The 23,910-nt window shown below is 43.7% G+C and overlaps 1 protein-coding gene across 1 annotated transcript; it reads right to left on the bottom strand.

The window, feature by feature from the left end:
• Positions 1–746: 746 nt before the first annotated feature.
• Positions 747–23,910, bottom strand: LOC103376316 (ankyrin repeat and IBR domain-containing protein 1-like). Its single transcript, XM_008306697.1, has 21 exons — positions 23,728–23,910; positions 20,309–20,678; positions 16,509–16,680; positions 16,227–16,358; positions 15,329–15,520; positions 12,300–12,417; positions 11,928–12,148; positions 11,103–11,191; positions 10,870–11,014; positions 10,516–10,676; positions 9,954–10,042; positions 9,547–9,677; positions 9,266–9,400; positions 8,937–9,023; positions 8,754–8,820; positions 8,363–8,508; positions 6,460–6,638; positions 6,260–6,311; positions 6,033–6,089; positions 5,753–5,876; positions 747–5,356 (listed from the first exon to the last, which is right to left on the bottom strand). Exons 2-21 carry the CDS (start codon positions 20,494–20,496, stop codon positions 3,858–3,860), a joined length of 3,984 nt encoding a protein of 1,327 aa, XP_008304919.1. The 5' UTR covers positions 20,497–20,678; positions 23,728–23,910; the 3' UTR covers positions 747–3,857.

Here is a 23,910-nt window from a genome sequence, read left to right as displayed (position 1 = left end):
AGACAGACAACCAAGCACACTCACATTCACACCTACGGACAATTTAGAATCACCAATTAACCTCAACATGTTTTTGGACTGTGTGGGAGGAAGCCGGAGAACCCGGAGAGAACCCACGCTGCACGGGGAGAACATGGAGACTCCACACAGAAAGATCCCGGGTGTCCTTACCGGGATGCAAATCGGCGACTTTCTAGCAACGATGCTAACCACCGAGCCACCTTGCAGCTCCCATCTTAAGCAGTTTTACAGAATCCTAATAGGTCAAGGGCCTGTAGGCAGGTTGAACCTAACCCTAGAAATGGAGAGCTGGACCCTGTCACATGGGTCCACCAGCGCGGATCAACAACACCGATTAAAGGTGTTGCCTTGTTCACCTGCAGTGTCTCCTCTTAAAGTGACAATATTAAAAAAATAAAAATAAAATGTGTTTCAGAATGTGGCAGCTGTGTTAAGCTTTTAATGTCAATAAAGTTTATTGATATTATTTATGTAATTGTGGATGTTACATTTTCCTATCAAAGACAATGATTTTTAATGTTTTTAAAAGAACTTCTAGAAAACCCAATCCTGAGGGTGGAGTAGCAGACTGCAGACATGAATACCAGCTGAGTCTCTGTCAGTCATCCACTCACAGCCTGTGTTACTCTGCACATGAGATCAAAGCAGCCTGTTTTCATCTGAGGGAGGTTTAGGAATCAGGACACTTACAAAAAAAACAACAAAAAAAAAATCTCACAGCGACACACTTTCCGTTCTTTTTATTGAGAGTAAACTTTGCACTGACACTTTCATTTATAGTTTTGGCCACACATCAAACCTTTCTGTTACCCGGCTGGGAATGTATCAAGTATAATCTATGAGAGTGCAATTTCTTTTTTTTTTTTTTTTCTGAATTCTGAAGGTGTTGGTTGAGGGTGCAATAAATTATAAAACATTATGTGTGGAGTATAAAATGGCACAAAACCATTCATTTGATTCGTCAGTCCAATTCCAAATAAAATAATAATAATAATAATAATAAAAAAGAAATAATAAAACCACTGTTCCGCCACATGTTGCCCGTTAACAGCATGCTTGTGCAAAATAAAGACTCCAGATTGAATGTTTTTACCGTCTCACCAGTTAAATTCCTCAAAGTCTGAAATGTTTCTCAACAGGCTTCGTGAAATATTACATCCAGCACCGACTGTCTGCTCAGCACCTTCACAGTTGAGGAAAAGCTGTCGTTTCAGGGTTTCTCACTTCAGATCTCACACTTTAAATAAGCCTAAAACTATCAATTATGAGTATTATGAGCTGAATCAGACTTTGTTCTTACATTTGTTTGCCTTAAAAGTACGATCAAAACATTCCATTGTGATCATTTCAGTCCCCAAAGCACCAAATCATATCTCATCACAGCAGGCAGTGTTTAATTCCCTTGTAAACATTAGATTTGGGCGAGAAAGTTTTTTTTTTAACCCGGGAGTCACATTTAAAGGGCCTTTGTGAAATCAAAAGTGAACTGAACAAAATTCAGAGGAAGTGTTTGTTAGCGGGGAAAGAAACAGATTCCTTCAGACAGCCTTTAGAGCTGATTCAGTAAAAATGAACAAAGACTGAAGATAAACCAGGGGGACAAATTAGAAATACATACGTGTAGAAAAGTGGTTGTGTTCTTTCATTATCTTCCACCAGCAAAATTTGCTCGGCATGTTTGGAAAAAGCAATGACACTAATAAATACCAACAAATGAACAAAAATACAACCAAAAGGCACACAGACCCAACAACTCCGGTCTCAACTGGAAGAAATGCAACTATAATGAGGAATAAAGGAATTTTTAAAAAAAGGATAAATTACAGTTAAAAAAAAAAAAAAACCCAACCCACATCATCGCTGCACCAGCTCGGATCAGTAGTGGAATAGATATGATCAAAACAATAAACCGTAGAGTTGTTTTTTTTTTCTGCTTTGGCTCAGATTTAATGTGCAAAACTCTCGAATGAATCTTCAGAATTGGTCACTTATTATACGAGATGAATAAACCAGTGCGACGCTTGTTTGCAAACATCTCTCCTCATCGGACATCACGGAGCAAATCTTACAACATGTTCAGCGTGTGTCACAGCAGCGTGATGAATTCAAATGTTTTCTGTAGTGTTTTGTGATTTAGAGGAGAAAACTAGCCGTTATCTGATCGGGCTTTAACACACATTATCTACATTTATCTATATTTTCATTTATCTTAGCATTAAAGTAAAACTGAATTCATCTATTTATTGGAATCCAGTGATTGTAAATTTGGAGTGCGGGAAGCATCTTATAAATAACGATTTTAATTTGTTATAAAAGGCTGAGTTCTGGAGGAGGATTGTTGATTTTAGCACGTGTCAGATTTACTATCTTTCGTTCCCACTGCTCCCTTTGCTTCCGTTCTGTGCACGAGCGCAAACAAAACTCGCAGTGGTAAATCGATCAGAGCCACGTTGTTTTTTTCCCCCTTTTCAAAGTCAAACATCTGATTTTTTTCCAGCCAGCAGATCACAAAGAAATATCCCCTCAATATGACAACAAATATATTGGATTAGCATTGATGACTCCACCATTAATACATCATTTTGAGTACCGTCTTCAGCATAAATAGCTTTTTTTCCCCTCTTAAAACCTTGAAAAACATCCCTGCGTACTCCGTTTTGATTAATTTAATTACCGTTTGACAGCATTGTTAAAATTCAGAGACCAACACATTCAATATTGTTGTGTTCTGATTAACTTAGTGTTTGATGCATTACCTCATTTCATTTCATTTCGTGGTTTATGTGAGATTCGGTGCCAAAATTTGGTTTGGAGCACTTTGCGTCGAGAGCTTTGCAAACAAATACTGAGCCAAAGTAAAACACCGCACAAAGGATGATGGATGAAAGCTCGTCTCTGATACAGTCGGAACATTTGCAATGCAGGATGGTTGCAGTGAGCAGCATAAACAGATGGTTCCATCCCTTCCCAAAACAAGCAGCCATTAATACTGCAGTGCCTTTGAGCAAGACACCGAGTCTCCGCTAAGGGCTCTGTAGCTGAGACTGACCTTCCTAAGCAGGGGGATGAGACAATTTCTCTGTGGATCACTTTTAAAGAATCATTAAAGCATGCTGCAACAGTGTGACAGCAGACAGGTCTTGGCTTGCAGCCCACCAAAGGGAAAGATCAGTAGTGTGTTGGCACTAACAAAACAGGCACAGTGTGCTTGAAGGTCCAAAAACCAGAATTAGGCCCTCTGATTGTACAGCACGCTAAACAGGCTCCAAAGGTTACAGCTATCGTCATATTTGGCTCCTGGAGCTCTGAACAGGCTTGTAGTTGGGTCAGTGTGTTAGAATCAAGTGTTGTTAAAACGAGGCAAGTTTGGATTTCAGCATGATCAGCACCAAAACTTCACCCTGAACAAACGGAGAAGACGAACACAAGAGGCAGGGGAATAAATAAAATAAGAAAAAAAATACGTGTAGCATTTTATGTGTTATGATATCAGTAGCTTTCCATTGATGTACTCGGTTTTAAACACTCATTTGCTTCAAAGAATAATGCCTGTGTTCGGAGCAGACAAAAAGCACTTAAAAATAATCAAACTGCGTATGACATCATCTTTACTGGACAAAGTCCGCAGAGCTTTATGTCCTCTCTAGATACAGTATAATACAGACAGTAAACACTCATCCCCAGAGACCTGCATCTTTAACAGAGGCATCGCCATTAAATCTTTTATTTTCTATCAGTGCTCCACTCTCATTTCTCTTGTCTTTGACCTCCATCCTCGTGATCTTCTCTCTTCCTGCACTTGGCTCGACCCTCCTCTCTGCATTGTTCTGCCGCTGTCACACCAGGTGTTCTTGCTCCTCCCACTCCTCAGGTGACCGGTCCTCCTCTAACTGAAGGACGAGGTCTAAGTCTCTCTCTGTGGCCGGGGCAGTGTGTGCGGGACTGTTTCCACGTTGGGAGTGTGAGCAGGGGTGTGTGTGCGCTTCGTCCAGCGACAGGTCAGCCACACACCCTGCGTCCACGCCCTCGTCTCCAGCGTCTCTGTTTTCCAGCTCCAGAGTGCTGGGCCTCACCGTCTTCGGACCCTCCACGCCTGCAGCACCCGGTGGGACACCCGCCGACCCTCTGTCCAACTCCGGCTCGCCCTCCAGGGGCTGCCAGATCAGGGCGGGGGTCACTTCCCTGGAGGTCTGGCTCTCGGACTCAGTCTCAGTGTGAGTGTCAGGGGAGGAGTCGGTTTCTGTGGTGGGTGGGGAGGGGATGAGAGCCAGGCTCTGGGGGTTGTTCTGGGGGTTTATGTTGTTGTTAAACCAGGCCATGATGTTGTCCAGCAGCTGAGCACTGGCTGTGGGGTCCAAAGCCTCCAGACTCTGGGGGTCGCTGGGGGTGAAAGGGCCCCCAGGGGGAATCACCGGCGAAAGCAGCAGCTCCGGCTCGAGCTCTGGAGATGGGAGGCACAACTGGGCGGGGGGCTGGGGATCGGACTTAGTGGGGCGCTCGAGAGCATAGGCGGCGGGACGCTCCGCAGTGTAAGAGCTACTGTGTTCTGGGCAGGGGTTGTAAGAGCTGTCTGGTTTTGGGGCGGTGTCATACGTGGCTGCTTGTTCCCGGTTATACGAACTAGGATGGGCGGGGTTTTGAGTGCGTTCAAGTGCGCAGGAGGCACTGTGTTCAGCCTCAGCTAAATAAGCACTGGAGTGGCAGTAACTCTGCTCTTTGCTGTCATAACGAGGGTCTGTGATGGTGATATGATCAAGCACATATGGGGTCGTCAGTGCATTCTGGTCTTGTCTATGGCTGCAGTCGCTGTAAGCGGGTTCAGTGGTGTATGAAGCAGTGAGTGTACTGTGGCTGTATGTGTGGTGTGAGCAGAGCTGCTCCTGTGTGTGTGTGTCCAGGTCATAAGGAGTGGTTATGTTCCCCAGTTTCATAAGGCTGTCTCCCAGCTCCAGCAGCTCTGCACTGAGGGAGGGAGGTGGGGGAGGGAGGGGGAGGGAGTTAGATATGGAAGGCTGGGAGGTGGAGTCTGTCCTGTTGGGAGGGCGAGGAGGATCCAGGAGAGAAGTGGGGAAGGACGAGCCTCTGGCTCCAGGAGGCCCCTCGGTGGCGAGAGAGTGCAAAGCAACATCACCCAGGTCTCCTGTGGGACCCGTCCTCCTCTCCTGTCCTCTTTCCAGTCCTCTCTCCAGCTCCACTCTCCCCTCCAGCCCCCCCTCCAGGCCTCGCTCTCTGCGGGACTCCTGCAGCGACAGCTGGATCGCTAGAAGGATGTTGGGGTCATCTTCATCCAGTGAGCCCAGCGCTCTTCTGCGGCCCTCACTCCTCTCTGTGCCTTCTGAAACACAAAAACGTAACATTAACACAAGGACCGCTTTGTGTGGCTTGATTACAAATTGATCCCAGTGATCGATGCCTCCGTGTGCTTCGAGTGAACCAGATTGATGAAGCAATAAAGTAAAATCCCATTTACTGGTTGTCCGGTGAAGTGACAAGTCAAAATTTATAAATGGAGCCAAGAAATGGAGCTGGATTAGGGTTCCAGAGTTTGTGTAAATGTGTCATCATAAATCTGTTTTCTGTTGAATACAGTTTCATACACAAGTGAAAAGTAGATTTCTACAGTCCAACATGGCCAATACTGTAAACACCTTTCTGCCTTTTAGACAATCCTTTTTGTTGTGTAAGACTTTCTATGAGGCTCTTATACAGAATGTTAAGATGTTTGCCAGACCTGAGTTGTCACTCCTCCTGCTGGTCTCTGGTGTGTTGCTGCTGCTTCTAAGGTTGTGCAGACTCAGCATGTCTCCTCTGCGCCGTGGCCTGTGTCTGCGACGGTACTGGATGTCAGCATAATCCTGCAAAGACCCATTCAAGTTAGGTTATTGCAAAACTAACTCTATGCAGCTGTCTTGTAAGACTATTTAGTATCGAGCAGCGTCATAATCTTAAGCAAAGAAAACAGAATTGAGCTCATGCGTTGGCACAAAAGCCAAGAAACCATGGTGCATTACCTGTGACTGTCTCTCTCTTTGCTCTCCTGCTCCCAGTACAGAGTGACGACTTCCCATCTTAACACAAATAAGCAAACTATGTCAGCCGCTGCCACGCTCATGCATTAATAGGACCTCAGCACAGGTTTAGGAAGTAGCACGGGCTGAGCATGAACCCAAAGGTTAGCAAAACATACAAAAGTTAGTGTTTCACTGTGTGGTGAGACTAAAGGGGTTTTTCTGTTTACCTCAGGGGAGGCAAAGCCAAGGTACTCCCAGTCCCACGATCCTCCAGGGTAACTGAAACAAACACCCACACGAGAATGTTTTCTGACAGCGACAAACCAAGAAACCACGTATTTATGCTCACACATTGTCTCCCTGTCAGTGTCTCTATGCAGTAAACCACATTTTCTATATGTGTGTGTCTGTGTGGGCTTATTCTTACTTCCTGCGGGGAGGCTCAGGAGAGTCATTGGGAGCGACGCCACGGGCCACCGATGCCAGGAACTCCTGCCTCTTCTGCTGCACCAGACGGGCTGCGCTGATTATCTTGTGGCACGGCGTCCTCAGGTACGGCCGGTTGACCTTCTGGGCCAGATCCTCCACGACCATCTCCAGGTCGGTCTGAGAAGACGAAAAGTCAAGAAGGACTGCTCAGATGCTGACGAATTACACTAAAATTTTAAAAGGGATTTGCATATTGTGTTCAACTTAAACTGCAGATAACAAATAAGCTGAGTAAATTTAGAATATTTTTTATCTCCCAGGAGACTCGAGTGTCTGAAAAAAGATGAAATGGACTCAACTTCAAATGTTTTTGCAAACCTCTATATTACAGCTTGAATTAATTTCTACAATCGGAATATTTTGTGTGCCCAAAAAAACATTACACTACAATCCTCTTGTCGCTAAAATAAGAACACATGGGCTAATGTTTCTTTACCACTGTTCAAAATTATATTAGTAATTTGAATATAGAAAACATTAGCCAAGGACACCCAGGATCTAGGGTGGAGTTTGCATGTTCTCCCTGTGCAGCGTGGGTTCTCTCCGGGTTCTCCGGCTTCCTCCCACAGTCCAAAAACATGTTGAGGTTAATTGGTGATTCTAAATTGTCCGTAGTTGTGAATGTGAGTGCACTTGGTTGTCTGTCTCTAAGTGTAGCCCTGTGACAGACTGGTGACCTGTCCAGGGTGTCCCCTGCCTTCACCCTGAGTCAGCTGGGATAGACTCCAGCCCCCCGCCACCCTAGTGAGGATTAAGCGGTGTATAGATGATGGATGGATAAATAGCTAAACAAAAGCAATTAACTTGATTTGTAATTCTTGAAACAGTCATATCAAAGTATCGAAAACCCAAATTAAAAGCTGCGCCAACACTTGAGGTTAAATATTAACATTGGAAATGTTTTATGTTGAACACTTGATCTTTTTTCAGCGCACACACGTTGCAGACAGTCAAAGTACTGTGAAGAGATATCCACTGAATTGACAACAAGTGCTTTGGGCTAGAATTGCTGACTTCACCTTTTATCCATATAGAGTACATGAATAAAAAAAGTCATACTGTTCAAGTCACCTATATCCCACTTTCCCACAGCTGACAATACAGTATCTCAATAACTTCCAAGAATATTTCCATGGATATTCGAGGTTCGAGTATGACACCTCCCCTTCATCATCACATGTCGTCTATCAGGCATCACGTTACAAAGACGTTACAACGTCCCACTGGGCTGCAAAAATATCTATAAAAATCCTTTATTCCCACTGCAACAACCACCCTGAACAAAATGAAATAAGACACTGAACAGGACATTTTATCGGCTGCTGTGTCTTTTTAACAATTCTTTTAGACGAGCTTGTGTCTTAAGTGTGTTTTCATATGTGTTGTATTTTTATTGTTGGAGCCTCGTCAAAGGAGGATTTCTGTCACTATTTGGGACAGACAAAGTCTAGCTATCAATCCACCTATCTATCTATCTATCTATCTATCTATCTATCTATCTATCTATCTATCTATCTATCTATCCATCCATCCATCCATCCAGCCATCCAGCCATCCAGGCCAAAAAAACCCCCACAAAAAACAAAAAAACACAAAATACAAAAACTACCAGCCAAAGAATTTTCAAGTATTTTTGCATGTTAAGCAGCTTACACTTTTGCATATATATATATATATTTTTAAAAATTTTTTTTACTGTTGCATGTTCTATATCACATACAGTAATTTGTCAAACTCCAAGCCTTTTTAAACATGATATATCATAATAATCACTGGAGGCGCTTTAAACTTAGACTTGTTCTTACAGAGAATGTGTACTTGACAGCTTTGTATTAGATTACCTGCATGAGCTCAAATATCTCTTTCTGGGTGCTGCCTTGCTGCAGGAAGAAGCCGTATGGATAAGAGCACTTCAGCACGCGCCGCGTCTTCAGCAGCTCAGACACACCGTCCTCAATAAAACGTGTGTCTGGAGGAGTGCCTTCACCTGCAGCAGGGAAGATGCACAGGCACACTTTTAGCTAGGCAGCATTAAAGTAGGGAATAGGATTAATGTATTATGACAAAAGCACGCCAAAGCTTAGGCTTGAGGTTCAGAAGACATGATCTATTTGTGTCTTAGAAATTTCAACAAGTGCACTGTTCTTAGGCAAATGACTTGCAGCTGACTAGCAGCTTACTGGAACTCCATTTAGGCCTTTAAACAGGCTGAGATCAGAGCAAGACACTTACGGCTAATGAAGGCTCTGCTCAGCTGCTCCATCTTCTCTTTTGCTGTTTTGAGCAGCTTCTGCTCCAACTGAAAAGAGAGAATACACAGACTCAGCATGTATGTCGTGACCGTCAGACTGCAGTGAATGCCAAAAGAAGCATTTCAAAATTTGCTTTGCATTCTTGTAAATGTGTGTTAATTACCTTGTAACTGTGTTCGTGGTTCTTGAAGCGAGTGTAATAGTGCATGAAACGGTCCAGCTCCTGAAAACTTTTGTGCTTCTTTTCTGCCTGTAACAAGATGAAACTCTATTTCATTCAAACGGGTGGTGTACGTTTCAGTGCGTGTGAGAGCGTTAAAAGCTGCAGGGCATCTGAGCGTGTGCTTCAATGGTGTATTATGTGGCTGGTGATGGAGTCGCTCTATAAATGCGAGCAGGTAAATGTATATTTGTCAGAATATGCTTTAGATCAGTGAGCACCTGTATGTTATCAGATGAGCGTGTATTTGTTTTCTGCAAGAGTGTTTATACCTCTACAGTCATCTCTTTGGATTGCTCTTCTAGCTGTTGGATGACCTCGTAGCGAGTGCAGCGATAGTAGCCTCCTGTTGATGAGCTGTGTTTCTTCCACTCCTCCAGACAGATCCAACAGAAGTCATACTTACACTACAGAGAGAGAGCAAAGTTCATTTCATCATCAAACACAGAACTGATGACATTTAGTGATCAAAATTCTTGCCTTCTAACATAATTTTTATTTTTTATTTTTACAAATAATGGCACACAGCTGAGGGAGACATTAGTGTATAAACCTTGGCACACTGCATGTGGTTGCAGCCCTCATTCTTCTGAATGGGAGACTTGCAGTTGGCACACGGTTTGGAGTTGGTTAACAGCCATAGGCAGTTAGCAGCATCCTCATAGGCCTCGCTCACCCCTGCCACTGTGGAGAGAACACACACACACACACACACACACACACACACACACGCACATTAGAAACATCTCTACTGTCTAACACCTGCCCTGCAGACACACTCCAGCTCACACATTTGGCAAATATCAATGACCTAAACACCTGCCAGTACGCTATAAAAATATATTACAGACATCCTGGTAGGGAGCTCTGACAGCTGCTGTTAACAGCCTTATCGTGGCGCTAGCTTACCGAGGTGCATCCCTGGTAAAAACTGAAAAGACACAAACAAGACAATCTTACACTCCTCAGGCTTCATCTCTGTGACTTTCTGCAGCCAGTTCCTCCACATCTGACAATCACATGGCTCGTGGGCCTCACCAAGGCACTCCCTGCAGACGGGGAGGATGACAAACAGAGATGTTGATATCGTACAATAGAATACGTGGGAACAGAAGAATACAATGCACTAAGACTAAAGCAGCGTAACGACTTTTCCCCCGTAAAGATAAAAGTACAGGCAAAAGCGAAAGGTGTACAAGATGAAAACATACACTAAGAATGAAGTATTGATTTAAAAAAAATAAATAAATAAAAAAATCAAGGTTTGCTAATGCCGTCAGAACGTGGGCGTACAATAGTAGCAACACTGTTTACACAGTAGCCCTCTTCCAGCTGTGTGTGAGGACAAAATGAATGAAAGGCAAAGTGTGTGACTTAAATATTACACTGGCCTGTACTTGAACAGAAGACATGTGTCTGAATTTGCTAATTTACATGCAAGTAAATGTTGTGTTCCGTTATATATGTAGAGATAACTGTGTGAGGCGGATTGCTGCCTTTAATAATAGGTCGTGGAGTTTACCAGCAGAAGAGGTGGCCCTTGCCACAATCCACAGCTGGGGAGGGCAGCAGGGGGAAGCTGTGAGGGTCACTGTCCCCGGGGCCTGGTCGGGTGAGCCTCACCGCCCGCTCACAACGAGCTGCAGGACACCAACGGATGGCTGGATTGTTCTCCACAAATGCCTGCAATAGAGAGGAGGACAGGACAAAGGTAAATGTCAGAGAACACACAGGGGCTTTAAAGAGCAGAAGTGATTCCAGAAAAACAAAAAGAAGGAAAACAAGGGGCACTGAAAGGATTTATATATATATATATGATGCCTCAATAAGAAGATGCAAACCAATTTCTGCTTTTAAGTGCTTGTTTTATTTCTACCTTGATGTCAAACTGCAGATATCTCTGGTCCATCTCTCTGGAAACCACACTCTCTATCACATGCACCGGCACCAGCTGGTAGCACTCATATGCCGGACAGAAGATATTGTGAGCATCCCCCTCCTGAATCTTTACATTGAGGAACCTGAGAAACAGAAAAACGGAGGAGAACTAAAACAGATCTGCGTCATCACAAACAGCAACATTTACACAACACAAGTTCTGATTCTTACCCCTCCCAGCAGGCTCTGCAGAACTCGTGGCCACAGGACATGTCCACCGGGTCCTCAAAGACTGAGATGGAGCAGAGACAGATGCCGCACTGCACGGAGACACAAGAGGTAAATAATGTGATTTTCATTGTCTAACAATGCCTATAGAATTGCTATATTCCATTTACTAGCTGTTTTTTTTTTTTTAGTATTTGCAAAGTAATTGAAATTTTTGTACACAGTGGAGAGACAAAATAGCAGCAAAATCTACAATATATTCTGTTGTGAACTGGTTTAGATTTTTCTCAGATTGTGCAAGTGAGCATTTGGTAAATTCCATTGTACTTCTTGAGGATACGTTGTTGTGTATTCTAATTCAATTGTTTTACACTGCCAGGGATTTTATCCACTTATTTTGCTGCATTAAATTCCATCCATGCTCTAAAACATCCTTTATCTTGTACATGCAAGTCTTCACGCAGGAGTCCTAAAAGTTTTAACCTCAGCCAGGACTTGCAGGTAAACAAGTTCCTCAAGACCAACAGTGGCCCAGAGGCTCATGCTGATGCTCAAGTACAAAGTGCAGAAAGAAGAATTATTACAAGGAAAATGGCCTATGACCCCGTTTGCTCTATGAGGATTAGATATTAACCTTCTACTATCAAACAAACAAGACACTTGACACAAATTCAATTCATTCATTCTACTAAAGTAAAGAGGACGTTGACAGCTGCACTATTTACTACATGTGGCTTTCTACATACATTTTGCTGATTACAGTCTTTTACTTGGGCTTATGAATGAAGGACTTGTACATATAAGGATCTAAATACTTCTACTGCTCACCGTGGCCAGGCCCTCCTCTCCAGGTGTGAGGCAGCTGTCGGTGGGGGAAGTCAGGGTGAGTGTGAGGGGTGAGCGCGGGGTCCTGGGAGTGCGGGGGGAGGGCAGGGTGTCCCAGGCGTTGTAGCCGCTGGGCGGTGGTGTGGGCATGGCGACGCCTGAGCGCTGGCAGCAGCCCTCAGCGTCGGACATCCAGGCTTCCAGAAGCTTTTCTCTGTCCCAGTCTGAGTGAAGGAGGAAGTGAGACGTATAATTCAGAGACAAGTTCTATACATATGCATTTTTTCTTGAATACTGGCTTCGTAATGACAGGGCTGTGAAGGTTAGGAAAGGTCATGAATGAAAACCAGCCGTCTCTAAAAGACAAACACGCACCGTGCGCTCGAAGCAGGGCCTCAGCAGTGAAGAGGGGGGCTTGCAGCATGTCTGCAGTTTCTACGATCAGCATGTCCTTCAGCCTGCGCAGATCCTGAATCTTCAGCCCTTCATAAGGCTGAAAGGACAGAGAAGGACAAACATTAGGAGGGTACGGTTACGGAGAGGAGAAAACTGGGTCAGAGGGAAGGAGAGGACATGAATTGTGAGAAAGAGATAAAACTAAGAAATCTGTATCAAACACAAATAAGAATGAGATTGAAATTGTTGAAGGAAGTGACAATGATAATGTGAGAACCGGGATGTGGGGCAGTGAGGGTGGGGGGTGGTGGTGGGAAAGGGAGATTAAGTATTAGCATGGATTTGGCTGCAGGAAGGAAGATCAAACCGCTATCAGTTGGCAGCAGCCGCTGCTATACAACTGTGGCGGTGCCCTCTGTTTAACTAGGACCCTGAGAAACATGAGGCGACGTGCGTGTTTGTGTGCACACATATAACTACACTAGCAGGAACCACGGTGAGTTGTTCCTTGTGAAGAGAGAATATGTAAACACAGGACATTCTGATGACAAAATATGACATCTGAAAGTGAGTAGGGCTTACTATTTACAGTTCTCTTCTAAATTCAATTAAATGTTATTTATATAGCGACAATTCACAACATGAGTCATCTGAGGACACTAAACATAATAAGGTCAAAAGCTGACAATATTACAGAGAGCAACCCAACAAATGCAACGTTCCCCTTTTAGCAAGTATTTGGTGACAGTGGAAAGAAAAAAAAACTCCCTTTCAACAGGAAGAAACCTCCAGAAGAATATAAGAGGTAGGGAAGTCACTCTGTGCAGAGGGGTGAGGAATTTAATCCGCTCATTTTGCTCACAGAGCCTGACATTAGGAGGCATACAAAACACAGAAAGTCTGAACTAGCTGCTTTTTAGGGCAACGTATTGGTCAACATTGTTTAGCTGTATTCAATCCCATACTGGGTGAACTTGAAAGATATTACACAACATCTTCAGAATCCTGACAGCACAACTGGACTGCTATGATCTCAAATCCTTGACAAATCTTAAGACTACATTCATGCTAGAAAGTTTTTATTTTAATCTTCTGAACCCCAAAACCCACCAGTGGGCTTAAAATGCATGTAATCATTAAATAACATGCCAAGATTAGACCATTTATCACAGCCAGAAACTGCTAAAACAAACAAAATATTGTCAGATTTTCTATTTTCCAACAAAAATAAAATTACTTTTTTCTGTCTCATTTAAGAATCGGCCAAAGACAAACCATTTGCTCTAATCGGATCATGTAAAAAAAATAAAAAATAAAAAAAACTTTCCTCCTCGGTGCAACAGGAAGTCATTCATGAGAAAAATTTGGGGACTTTTCAGCTGAACTGAAAGCTTGTGTTTACACAGACTGGATGGCTGACAAGTATGGAGGAAATAAACAAAAACTCAGTAATACAGCAGTGAACATTAATGGAATGTAGAGGCACCGTTTTTTTCTTTCCAGGATTTCGTAACACCAAGGGGAAGTAAAAAAAAAAAATTCTGTGCATAATCATTTCAGATGTTTTCAAAGAAATTCAGCTTTTTGTTTTATCTTTTTGTATAATTGGTAAATTGAAATGATGCCTTTATCATACTGCACAAGACAATTTTGAGTTCTCTCTACTTCTAGTTGTGGTCGTGCTGCTCCACAGAGGTGTAGGACATCATGTTTGAGAGAAAAATGAGCCTACAGTACATAAAAATGTGATAGAAATAAAAAAAATCCCTGAAACTGCTTAGGGTTTAGAGGGTTGAAAAGCATAACTTCTACATTACGCCTTGTGAACAATACTCCAGAGTTTTAGGAGCCTTAAATCAGAGACTTTTGGAAACACTGCTGACCGGTTTTAGTTTGAAAACTGTGGTGTTCTATTGTAGAAAAGAAGACTTGTGGAAATGAAAATCTCTGTGGTCACTTTCTGATTGGGCCTTGCTGTTACTATGATTCGGAAGATTCTTATCACATGACTGTTATCTGGAAGAAGACAAAGACATCAGCCTTGACTACAAGTGATAACCTCGGTACAGATAATGAATTGGGCTGCAGGTGTTTCTGGCCGTGTATCTTCTTGCAGCTGTTGTGCATTTAAAGATGTCTGAAGTCTTACTTTTCACCATTGTCATTCTCCCTCCACCGTATCATGTACAAATCAACAACCAACCCACTGCTAGCACCTGTATTCCCAGTGCAAGTGACTGGTCATGGAAGATGCCTTTTATTAGAAGGCACAGAAATGGTGCTGAAACGCTTGTCGGGACAAAGGATGTTCTCCTTTCAAAAGGATCCTCTAAAACAAAACTGTGTTCGTGTGGACGCAGCCTTAAAACCACTGAGTGGAAGCACTACCATCTACTTTTATACTTTCCTGTGATTTTTCTTATGCACAAGAAAAATCACTTGTTAAATGTGTCACTGGCGTGCCTTTATCATCATCCCCTCTGTAAATGCAAGCTGATGTGCTGCACACATGACTTGTCCTTGACAATGTAAGAGGATTAACTTCCATTGCCATAAAAGTTTAAACTTTAAATTCAACTAATTTGAAAAAATCCTGGCTGGCTTTTGCATGAATTTGGCCCTGGTGTTCAGTTTTATTCAGCATTATGAGAGGAGAAAATTAACACAACTAAAAAAAAAAAAAAAAAGTCAAGGATGACACAATTTCAGTCACCTCATGGGAAGAGTAAAGATGTGGGAGTCTGCACGACAAGGTGACAGTATAACACCAACGTATCTGAACATTTAATACCTAAATGTTCATTATACAAATCATTCCAAAACAGGCAGCAAAGCTAAATCATTAAACCAAATGAACAAACACAAGACTGTTTACCAGGCATGATGATGACACTACTCTGAGGACATTCTATGTGAAATGAACGTTTCAAAGATGCAACAGCAACGAGAAAGCTTAAAAATAACTCAGGCCAGCAGGAAACCCCCAGATCTCGTAACCATGGCCTCACCTCTTTGTATTGAAGCAGGTTGGTTTCACCATGTGCATCTGTGTTTGACTGCTGAGCTGAAGAGGAGGAGAAAACCATCTGCGATTCCAGGCTGAGGGCCAGCTCGGTGTGGTGGTGCCGCTCGGCGTGATCACATGGCGTCAACTTGTCCTCATCCTCTACAAAAAGGTCCGCCTCGCTTTGGATCAGCAGCTAGAGGGACAAGAAGGGAGAACAAAACAAAACAAGAAAGAGGAGATAAATTGATAACGCAGAGGAGCAAGAAAAGAGATTTACAATAACAGACAACAAAGGAAGCAAGAGGGGAGGAGACAAAGAGGACACAGAAAGAGGAGAGAAACCAACACGGTGATGGTAAAAAAAAACAACAAAAAAAACAGTATGTGACAGCGAGGTAGTGACATGTAAAGCAAAAGGGATCAACTTCAGCAGGAGCCAAAGGGCAGTTTTGTAAAATGGAGAAACAGTAATAAGTACACATCAAGAAAGAAGCATGAACATGACATTTATGAAGTGGTGAATAATAACTGAGAAGAGTGAATATAGAAGTGAAAGGGAATGTGTTCAAACTTTTCATCTTCATCTTATTCGGGTTACTCTTCCTGAGGCTGCCCATATCAGAGTACCGCTTAATTTTCTTTCGATTCAGAAAACAAATTTTCAGTCTAATTCCATAAAAGCTGTAAAATCTTTGCAAACCAGGAAGGAAGCACCACTTGGATCTGACGAAACACAAAGCAGACACTCATGATGCAAGAATTGCCATGATGTTGTTTACTTATTTTACTAGCTGTAAAATCTTTTGACAAATCCAATTAGCTGAGATCACACAGATCTACACACAGAACATGTAGTTTATCTGCTGTGTGAGTCAGGGGGCCCACAGACTTTGTCTCACCTCCACACAGCTCTTCATGCCTGCAGCGGCAGCGTAGTGCAGACAGGTGCTGTGGTGGTTGTCGGTGGCGTTAACATTGGCCTTCTCGTACTGGCCTCCCTCCAGCCTGGCGCCGGTCCAGCTCAGGATCATCTGGCAACGGAGGGAAAACACAAATAAACACACAACGCTATTTGTATGTCAACTTTGTTTAGAGCAATGACTTCATACGGCACATTTTTAATGCACCGCCACATAAGTGCGTACACCGCGCTATTTTTGTTCCTGCTCGTGTGTTCGTACCTGCAGGCAGTCCGCACGGCGCTGCTCGTCCCTCTGTGGTCGGGCCAGTCGTGGTGACAGCGCTCCCTCTGGCAGCAGCAGGATTTGCGGGCCTTGGCACAGCACATGGAGGCATGTCTCATTGTGCACATTACGCTTGTTGGGGTTTCCCTCTTTGCTGAACAGGAAGGACCTATACAACGCAGGCAAGGAAGAAAGGATTGAATGAAACATAGGCTATAAGCACAAAACCAGTTTAGAAGAATTCAAACAAGATGTGAAAAAGAGAATAAGGAACTGACAGAAACAAGGTTCTAAACACGGTGACAGGGATGGTGGGGGGAGAAAGTGAAGTATACTTAAGAAAGAGGCAGATGAAAGTAAGAAGCAGATAAAGGGATGAGTGGAGATGACAGGAGGGTAAAGTATGGAAGTGAAATGAGTGTTGGTAGGTAGGAAGAACAGCAGAGAGACGGAAGAGAAGCAAGATGGCAGAGTATTGACTATTTCTGTTTAACATCTCTGAGATAATGGACATGCTGGCTGACGGGTGTGCGCGCACACACATACACACAGCGGGTGATGGATGTGCCAGTTGCACTGGGAACAAGGCTGTGGTTGCAGTTCTGTTTAGTAAATAGTTTCTCTCTGCTGTTTGTCTGTCAAAACCTCCATTTACTGATTACCATTCCACTCTTTAATTTGGCTCCGCATATTCTGTTTTTCCGCTTTTTAAGTTTCATTTCTATCATTTTACAAAACCACCATCACTTTTTTTTTTTTACACCCTCATATTGCAGATTGTAAAGCTGAAGAGAGAGAGAGAGAGAGAGAGAGAAAGAAAAGATTCTTTTTGATTAACGGCACAACACGAACAGGGGTGTATATGAAATGACATTCTCTCTAATGCAAATTCAATAAAAGCAGAAAATAATAGGGTGTCACAGGATTTACAATGGTTGGAACACTGACTGAAAAACTGCCGTGAAACCTCTCCCTCTCTAATTCCTTTTGGACACAGTCACTAGCCACTATTGAATTAGTGTTTCAGTGTTTTCTTAGTGTGCAGCACTTGAGTCTTTTCTTCTACCGCTGCCCTGGTTCTCCACTTTTGACCCTCTTATCCGGTCTGCCACAAGCCCCTGCAGCTTCCCTCTAATGACAGCACACTGCCAATTTACCAGCAAGGCAATAATCACTAATTATTCCCTCTGAACCCAATACACCCCCCCATCCACACACACACACACACACACACACACACACACACATACATGCACAAAGGCCCACGTTCAAGATGAATGGTCCTAATATCAGTCCACTAGAAACAACAGGCGGAGGCAGGTCACATGATTTGTTGTTGTCATGAATCACCAGAGCTGTGGAGATCGTACTGACGAAGGCAGGAAACCTCAGAGCGGGTTTAAACCTGTACAATTGACTCTGAAATTCTAAATTTAAGTTGCTGTGTTGAGCTAGAAAGAGAATTAGCTTGAAGACACTCAATGGCTCAAAGAGAAATATAGAGAAGGAAGTCGCTGTATGTTGACAAAACATCCCTCGTGGATTTGCTTCTTCAAACAATGGAAAATAAATTCTTCACAATGAGCAACCAAAGTCAGAGTTATTATTTACATATTTCTGAGACCATCTCAGTTGTTGTGGAGGAAGGGTTACACTTCCTGAACTACACCCATTTTCCAGTAATAGGTCTACTTGTGATTTTCCAGTTTGCACATCTCCTGGGATTACTAGCCAATCCAGCCCACGGAGACGACTAGCGGAGAGCGAACAAACATGAAGCAGTTGCACGTTAAAAATAATCTAAAAAAAACACAGACTCTGCATCGACCAGCCCACGCGTGTCCTCTCCAAGTCTTTATTTTGTCTGAGATTTCTCGGTCGTCTATCTGCTCGCCTCTGTCCAACTGAACTGCTGGAACAAAGAAGCATTTCCTCTGATACTTATCAGGAGCACAGCGCTGCGTTCAGCACGCCTCCCCGGCCCATTATAGGTTAGTAGGAAGGAACACAAATAGCACACTAATTGATTCACTGTGTTATATTCTCAGACTCAGACACATTAAGCAGTTGTGGAGTCACAGTTTTTCCCCCCTCAAAACACACACGCCCGTGTGCACACATGCAGATGCACAGATAATTGACTGGCCTTTTCAAACAGCTTCCTCTGACCCCCCCCCCCCTCCCAGTAATCACGGAAAGAATGGGTAAGAGAGAGGAAGAGTGTGAGGAGGAGGAGACGAGGATGGCTGTTGAGTCACTGAATCAGCTGTGTCTTGGTCATGGCCGGCAGCCCGATTATCTCTGCAGGAGGTAAAAAAAGACACACTGGTGTCTGACTGGCCAAATGTTTTCAGTTTGACCCCCATCTTTCAGGTTGTGTTAGACTTAGAGACTCTCCTTTATGGCTTTTGTCTGTCAGTGTTTGTTAACTGTCCGAGTCAGGGTGTGTGTGTGTGTCCGTGTGCACCTGTTTAAAGCAAGTGTGCATGCAGTGAAACTCTGAACAGCACAATAGTGAAGCAGTGAATTCAAATCTGTTAATACTCTTAAAGAGGCACTGCAGTGATTTAGCACTGCACTTTCATTAAGCAGAGGGACTCACAAGAATGGGATTTAAAAGAATGGTTAAAACCTAAAAGAGACAAGCCCGCAAATGCTGGATTGTACTATTCCCAGAATGCAAATTTTTGCCTTTCGTTAGGCTTTCTCTATCTCCTAAATGCCCAACTCTTTCTTCACTTTCCAAGTTTGAAACATGCTTTCGATGGAAATTTTTTAAATCGGAAGGCCAATATGAGTCGCCCCGTATTGATTTATGTAGACTGGAAACAGCTTCCTCCAGACTAGAGCTCGGCGGATAGGGAGTAAAACAAATATCTAACGCTGATATATCGGCAAATGTTCTTCACATATATGCATATCAGAGTATATTAAAGTAATGTGAAAAAGGGAAAATGATCGTCATTGTTTATCAACAGCCAAGCAATGTATTCCACAAACTAGTTAGCATATTACTGTGAAGACACCGTTTGACTCTGCACCACCATCTGCTCAGCTTGAATCCATACTCTGCTACATGTGCTGCAGACAGTGCTGAGATTATTACAACCCAATCAAAACCATCCCTGAATTACTTTAAGCATCTTTTTTGCAGCTATTTTATTTTCTAAGTTTTCATACGGGGCAACATATACGCTGATATCAGTGCATCTATGATGGGCCAATACTGGCTGATAATATCGGCTGACCAATAGAATCAGTTGAGCTCTACTCCAGAACCACAGAAAAGCATGAAACAACTGTTGTCAGAGGCCGAGTAGTGATCCTCAAGTACTTGAAACCTCATGTGTAAAAATCTCCCCCTTTAACAAGACCAGTAAGTGCACATTCAAGCCACCTGTCATTTTATAAATTTTAGCTTGCAGTTTCATATCCTCCAAAGCCAACGCTGTTGAGGGTTTAATTGCATTTGATCTCCACGGTTCCTAATGGCTAATGCACTTTCCCCGTGCCCTGTAACATAATTTACATAATATGACAGTATATGCGACAGGTCTCTTTGGACCTCCACCGAGTTGCCTGGCTTGCCTTAAAACACAATTATATAAATGGTGATTCTCAGAAATCATTTAAATCTCATGACATACTGCTAATTGTTATTCAATTTAATATGACTCACTGCCTTTGTAACTGTATTGGATAACTGCTTAACTACATTACAAACCGGAGGCTCAAAAATGACTGTCAAACGTAATCACGTTATCAAACGAATCCAGACCATAAAACCTGTGTTTTACCTGAGCAGACGTGTCATGGCGTGGCGACATACGTAGTGCAGGGGTGTGTTGTGCTGGTACTGCTCTCCATATGATGCGTTCGGGTCCAGGCCGTCCCTGAACTGAGGATTGCCCTCGTACAGCTGCCAGGCCAGGGCCTCATCACCGCTCACGAGGGCCTTGCGGAACTTGGTGGCTGTGTTGCCCATTGCTTCACGCTTGCCAAGGGCCACCTAAAGGGAGCTGTGGCAGATGCCCGTCTGCTTGCCTACGCCTCTCTCTCGCTCTCTCTCTCTCTCTCTCTCTCGTCCTCCTCCTTCTCCTCCTCTTCCTCCTCCCCCGTTCACCACAGGTCACAACTTAGAGCAACATGGTTCAGCGTTTTCCTTCCCTGCAAACAGGAAAGAGAGAGATTGATTGGAAGAAAACGACGGTGGAAAGAGGGACAAGAGAAGAAGGAAAGCATTAGAATAAGTGGAAAGAAAAGACCGGTGAAGGTAGGAAAAAGGCAAAAGTCGGAAAGTAAAGAAGTAGGGAGAAAGATGGAAGGAGAGAGAGCCTCAATCAATCCGTTCATCGATCAGCTGATGTGCAGCTGCACAGCGAGGATGTTATCTTACCGGAAATAGACGGGAAAACAGAGGGACAGAAGAAAGAAGCTCGAAAAACAGAGATAATTATAAAGAGAGCAGGCGAGAGGGGAAGGTTAATGATATCCAAGCCATCGATTTGTTAGTCAGTTGATGAAAGGCACAGTCAATATTACCACAGCTGGCCACTGTGAGTTCAGTTAGGTTGCACTTGTAAAGAATTTGCATCCATTACAATGTTTACATGCTTTTCTGCTACTGAGAGTCTGAGAGTGTGTTAAACCTTGCAGCACAAACACGCCGGGCTAAAACCAGTTCTACTTTGCCTCTCGGGCACAAAACTAAAGAATCACAAGAATCACAACTATGGCACCTACAGCAGAGTTTACTCTCCCAGCAACGGCTTAGAAACCTACTGCAATCTCACATTTTTTTATCTTCCCATCCTTTCCAATTGGCAGAAGAAGCATTTTTAATACAAAAAAAATAATAATAACAGTGTGAAGAAAGGTGTCAGATATTGGAAACAAAGCAGCACACTCTTTCTTGTCATACATTGTACATAATCACTGTCTTTACCAATGTGTTCTGCTTCATTTCCTTCGTCGTCTTCCCCACCGTTCTTTTTTCTTTGTAACTCGCAAACACATAGACAGTTTGGTCTGTCTTTTAACACACACACACACACACACACACACAGCATTACATCCCGTAATGAGTGCATGTGTCTGTGTGTGTATTGGGCTGTTGAGGGTATCATTACAGTCTTCATTCTATGGCCATCTGTCTGGCCTTCACAAAGAGCCTCTTTTAGCCCGGCTACAGTTGGCCGCTGGCTGGCCGGGCTCTGGAACATTTGAATAACGTGGCTGGCTGCCTCCCCTCTTCTGCCTCCCATTTCTATGCGGTGACAGACAGGGACACAGACAGGGAAAATACACACTGACAGACGGAGACATAAGGGCCGCACAGAAGCTGCTACCACTGGCGAATAATAGCCAACATTTTCTAAGTTGTGCTCTTGTGATGCATGCAGCAGACCGGCACTTGCGTATGTTTGTATATATCTGGAGGCAGGGTAGTGGTGAGGAGGGAGGGGGGGGTTACTATAGTTAATAGGTCAGTCTGTCTGCTTGGCTCTCTGTTTTGTGCACACTGGTTTACTTCCAGTTCACTTCACTTCTCTGCATATCTCCGCCAGTCTCCCTCTGTCTCTCATACTAAATAAGGACAGGAAGTCGGAACATGAGGGAACTTTGGAATTCCTGGGATCACAAGTTGTTCTGTTTGCACTAGGCAGCGTAATTATCTACTATTATGAAATCTCTTACACGTCATACGGTGATCGGGCGGAGCTGAAGCATCAGAAGTGTTTCGTCACTTACCACCTGCTGGTCCTAACTCCAGGCAGGATCTGAAGCGTGTTTACAAATTATGCTTGAAAATCAACAGTATTAAGCTGCACTCATAGAGCCACGGAGCTACACAACACAGGCCTCCAAGATATGCAGTCTTCCCCATTTTAGGCAATGCAATAATTGTGACTTAATGACACATGAGCTGAAGAATCCCAAACACATGAGTCTCGTCTGATGATTCCCGCTACCAAGAACTGAGGTCATAGCACTTCTCAAAAACCTAGTCAGCGATACACACCCCCTTAAAAGTGAAAACACCACAATGTTCTAAAGCCAATATGTGAGTAGGTTTTTAACATACAATTAGAAGTCATTAAGTAAAGTGCTTCCCTACTTTTAAGTAACTTTTCAAGGGAAACACCAAACAGCTTATGAGCTTCACACACCAACTGATGAGTTCATTCATCAAGATTCAGCCAGATTATGTTTGTAGCTCATAATTAAAGAAAGGGAAACTAATCTTTGGTCTTAAAATTGAAAACTATGTCTTGAAAAGCCCCTTTCTGTCTGATCAAGCAGTTTACAAAGAAAAAAAAAAAAGGAAGAGAAAGAACCTGAGGCTTTGGGAGGATGGAGGGTGGCATTTCTGATTGATAACTCATCAGTTTCTGCTAATCTTTTAAGATCTAATGAGGACAGTCATTAACTGCAGTCCTACTAGGGTTTTAGTCTCTCATATCAAGGCATTAAAATAACTTCAGCTGCAAACATTTCAGTCCAACCTGCCCTTCAAAGTACAATCTAAAGTTCCCACTGGGTCACCGATAACGTGTGTGCAGAACAAAAGAGCAGCCACTGCAGTTATCACAACTTGTCTGTCAGCTGAGACACATCAGTGGAAGTCTGGGTGGATCGTCGCTGCACACAAACTGCTGCGGGACAAAGTCTGCTTGTCAAAAGACACATTCAAACTTATGAGTCAACGGCTAATGATATACAGCGGCGACTTGCTTCAATAGCACTTCGCCAAAATTAGCTAGGTCACCGTGTATCGGCTAAATATCCAGGTCAGACCTCGTGTGGTTACCGCTCAAGTGTGTCAGCATGAAATGGAGCACAAAACAAACAGCAAGCCGACTTCTCTGTGCGTGTTTTCTGTCCATGCGGCCCCTCGGTTAAAGCTCCTTTGTTCAACACACTGACAGTCCGTGTGAATTACTAACCCGAGCCGGGGAGCGCGAGCAGTCGGTCGAGGGGGGGGAGAGAAAAAAAAGAAGCAAAAAAAACCGAAACGCTCTCCTGTTTGGTGTTAACGCTCTACCGGGTTGTGACGGGGCGCCGTGTGGGAAACGTTAACACCCAAAGCCTACCTTTTCTGCGAAGCTAGCTGGCCGTCTCCCTCCCTCTCCCTCTCTCAGGTTAGCGCGTTGTGTTAGCCTCAACTACCTCCCCTCCAGCAGGGCAACATCAAATCTCCGCCGCCGCTACTTACACGGTCCTCTCACTTGGTCACTGGTCGCACATTCGGAAACTCGCGTACATCCAGGGCCATTATCTCGTGGCTGTCATTCGCATCCGCCGCTGCCGTTCGGCTGGACCATCCTCTCTGCCACCGGAGCCGGCGGGGACGATGATGATGATGCTGCTGACAGCGGAGGGGCGAGACTGACTGCTT

Source organism: Stegastes partitus, unplaced genomic scaffold (assembly GCF_000690725.1).
Source record: "Stegastes partitus isolate 25-593 unplaced genomic scaffold, Stegastes_partitus-1.0.2 Scaffold46, whole genome shotgun sequence".
Taxonomy (NCBI): domain Eukaryota; kingdom Metazoa; phylum Chordata; class Actinopteri; family Pomacentridae; genus Stegastes; species Stegastes partitus.
Note: the sequence above shows the minus strand (reverse complement) of the source record. Positions and strands in the feature narration are given on the sequence as shown.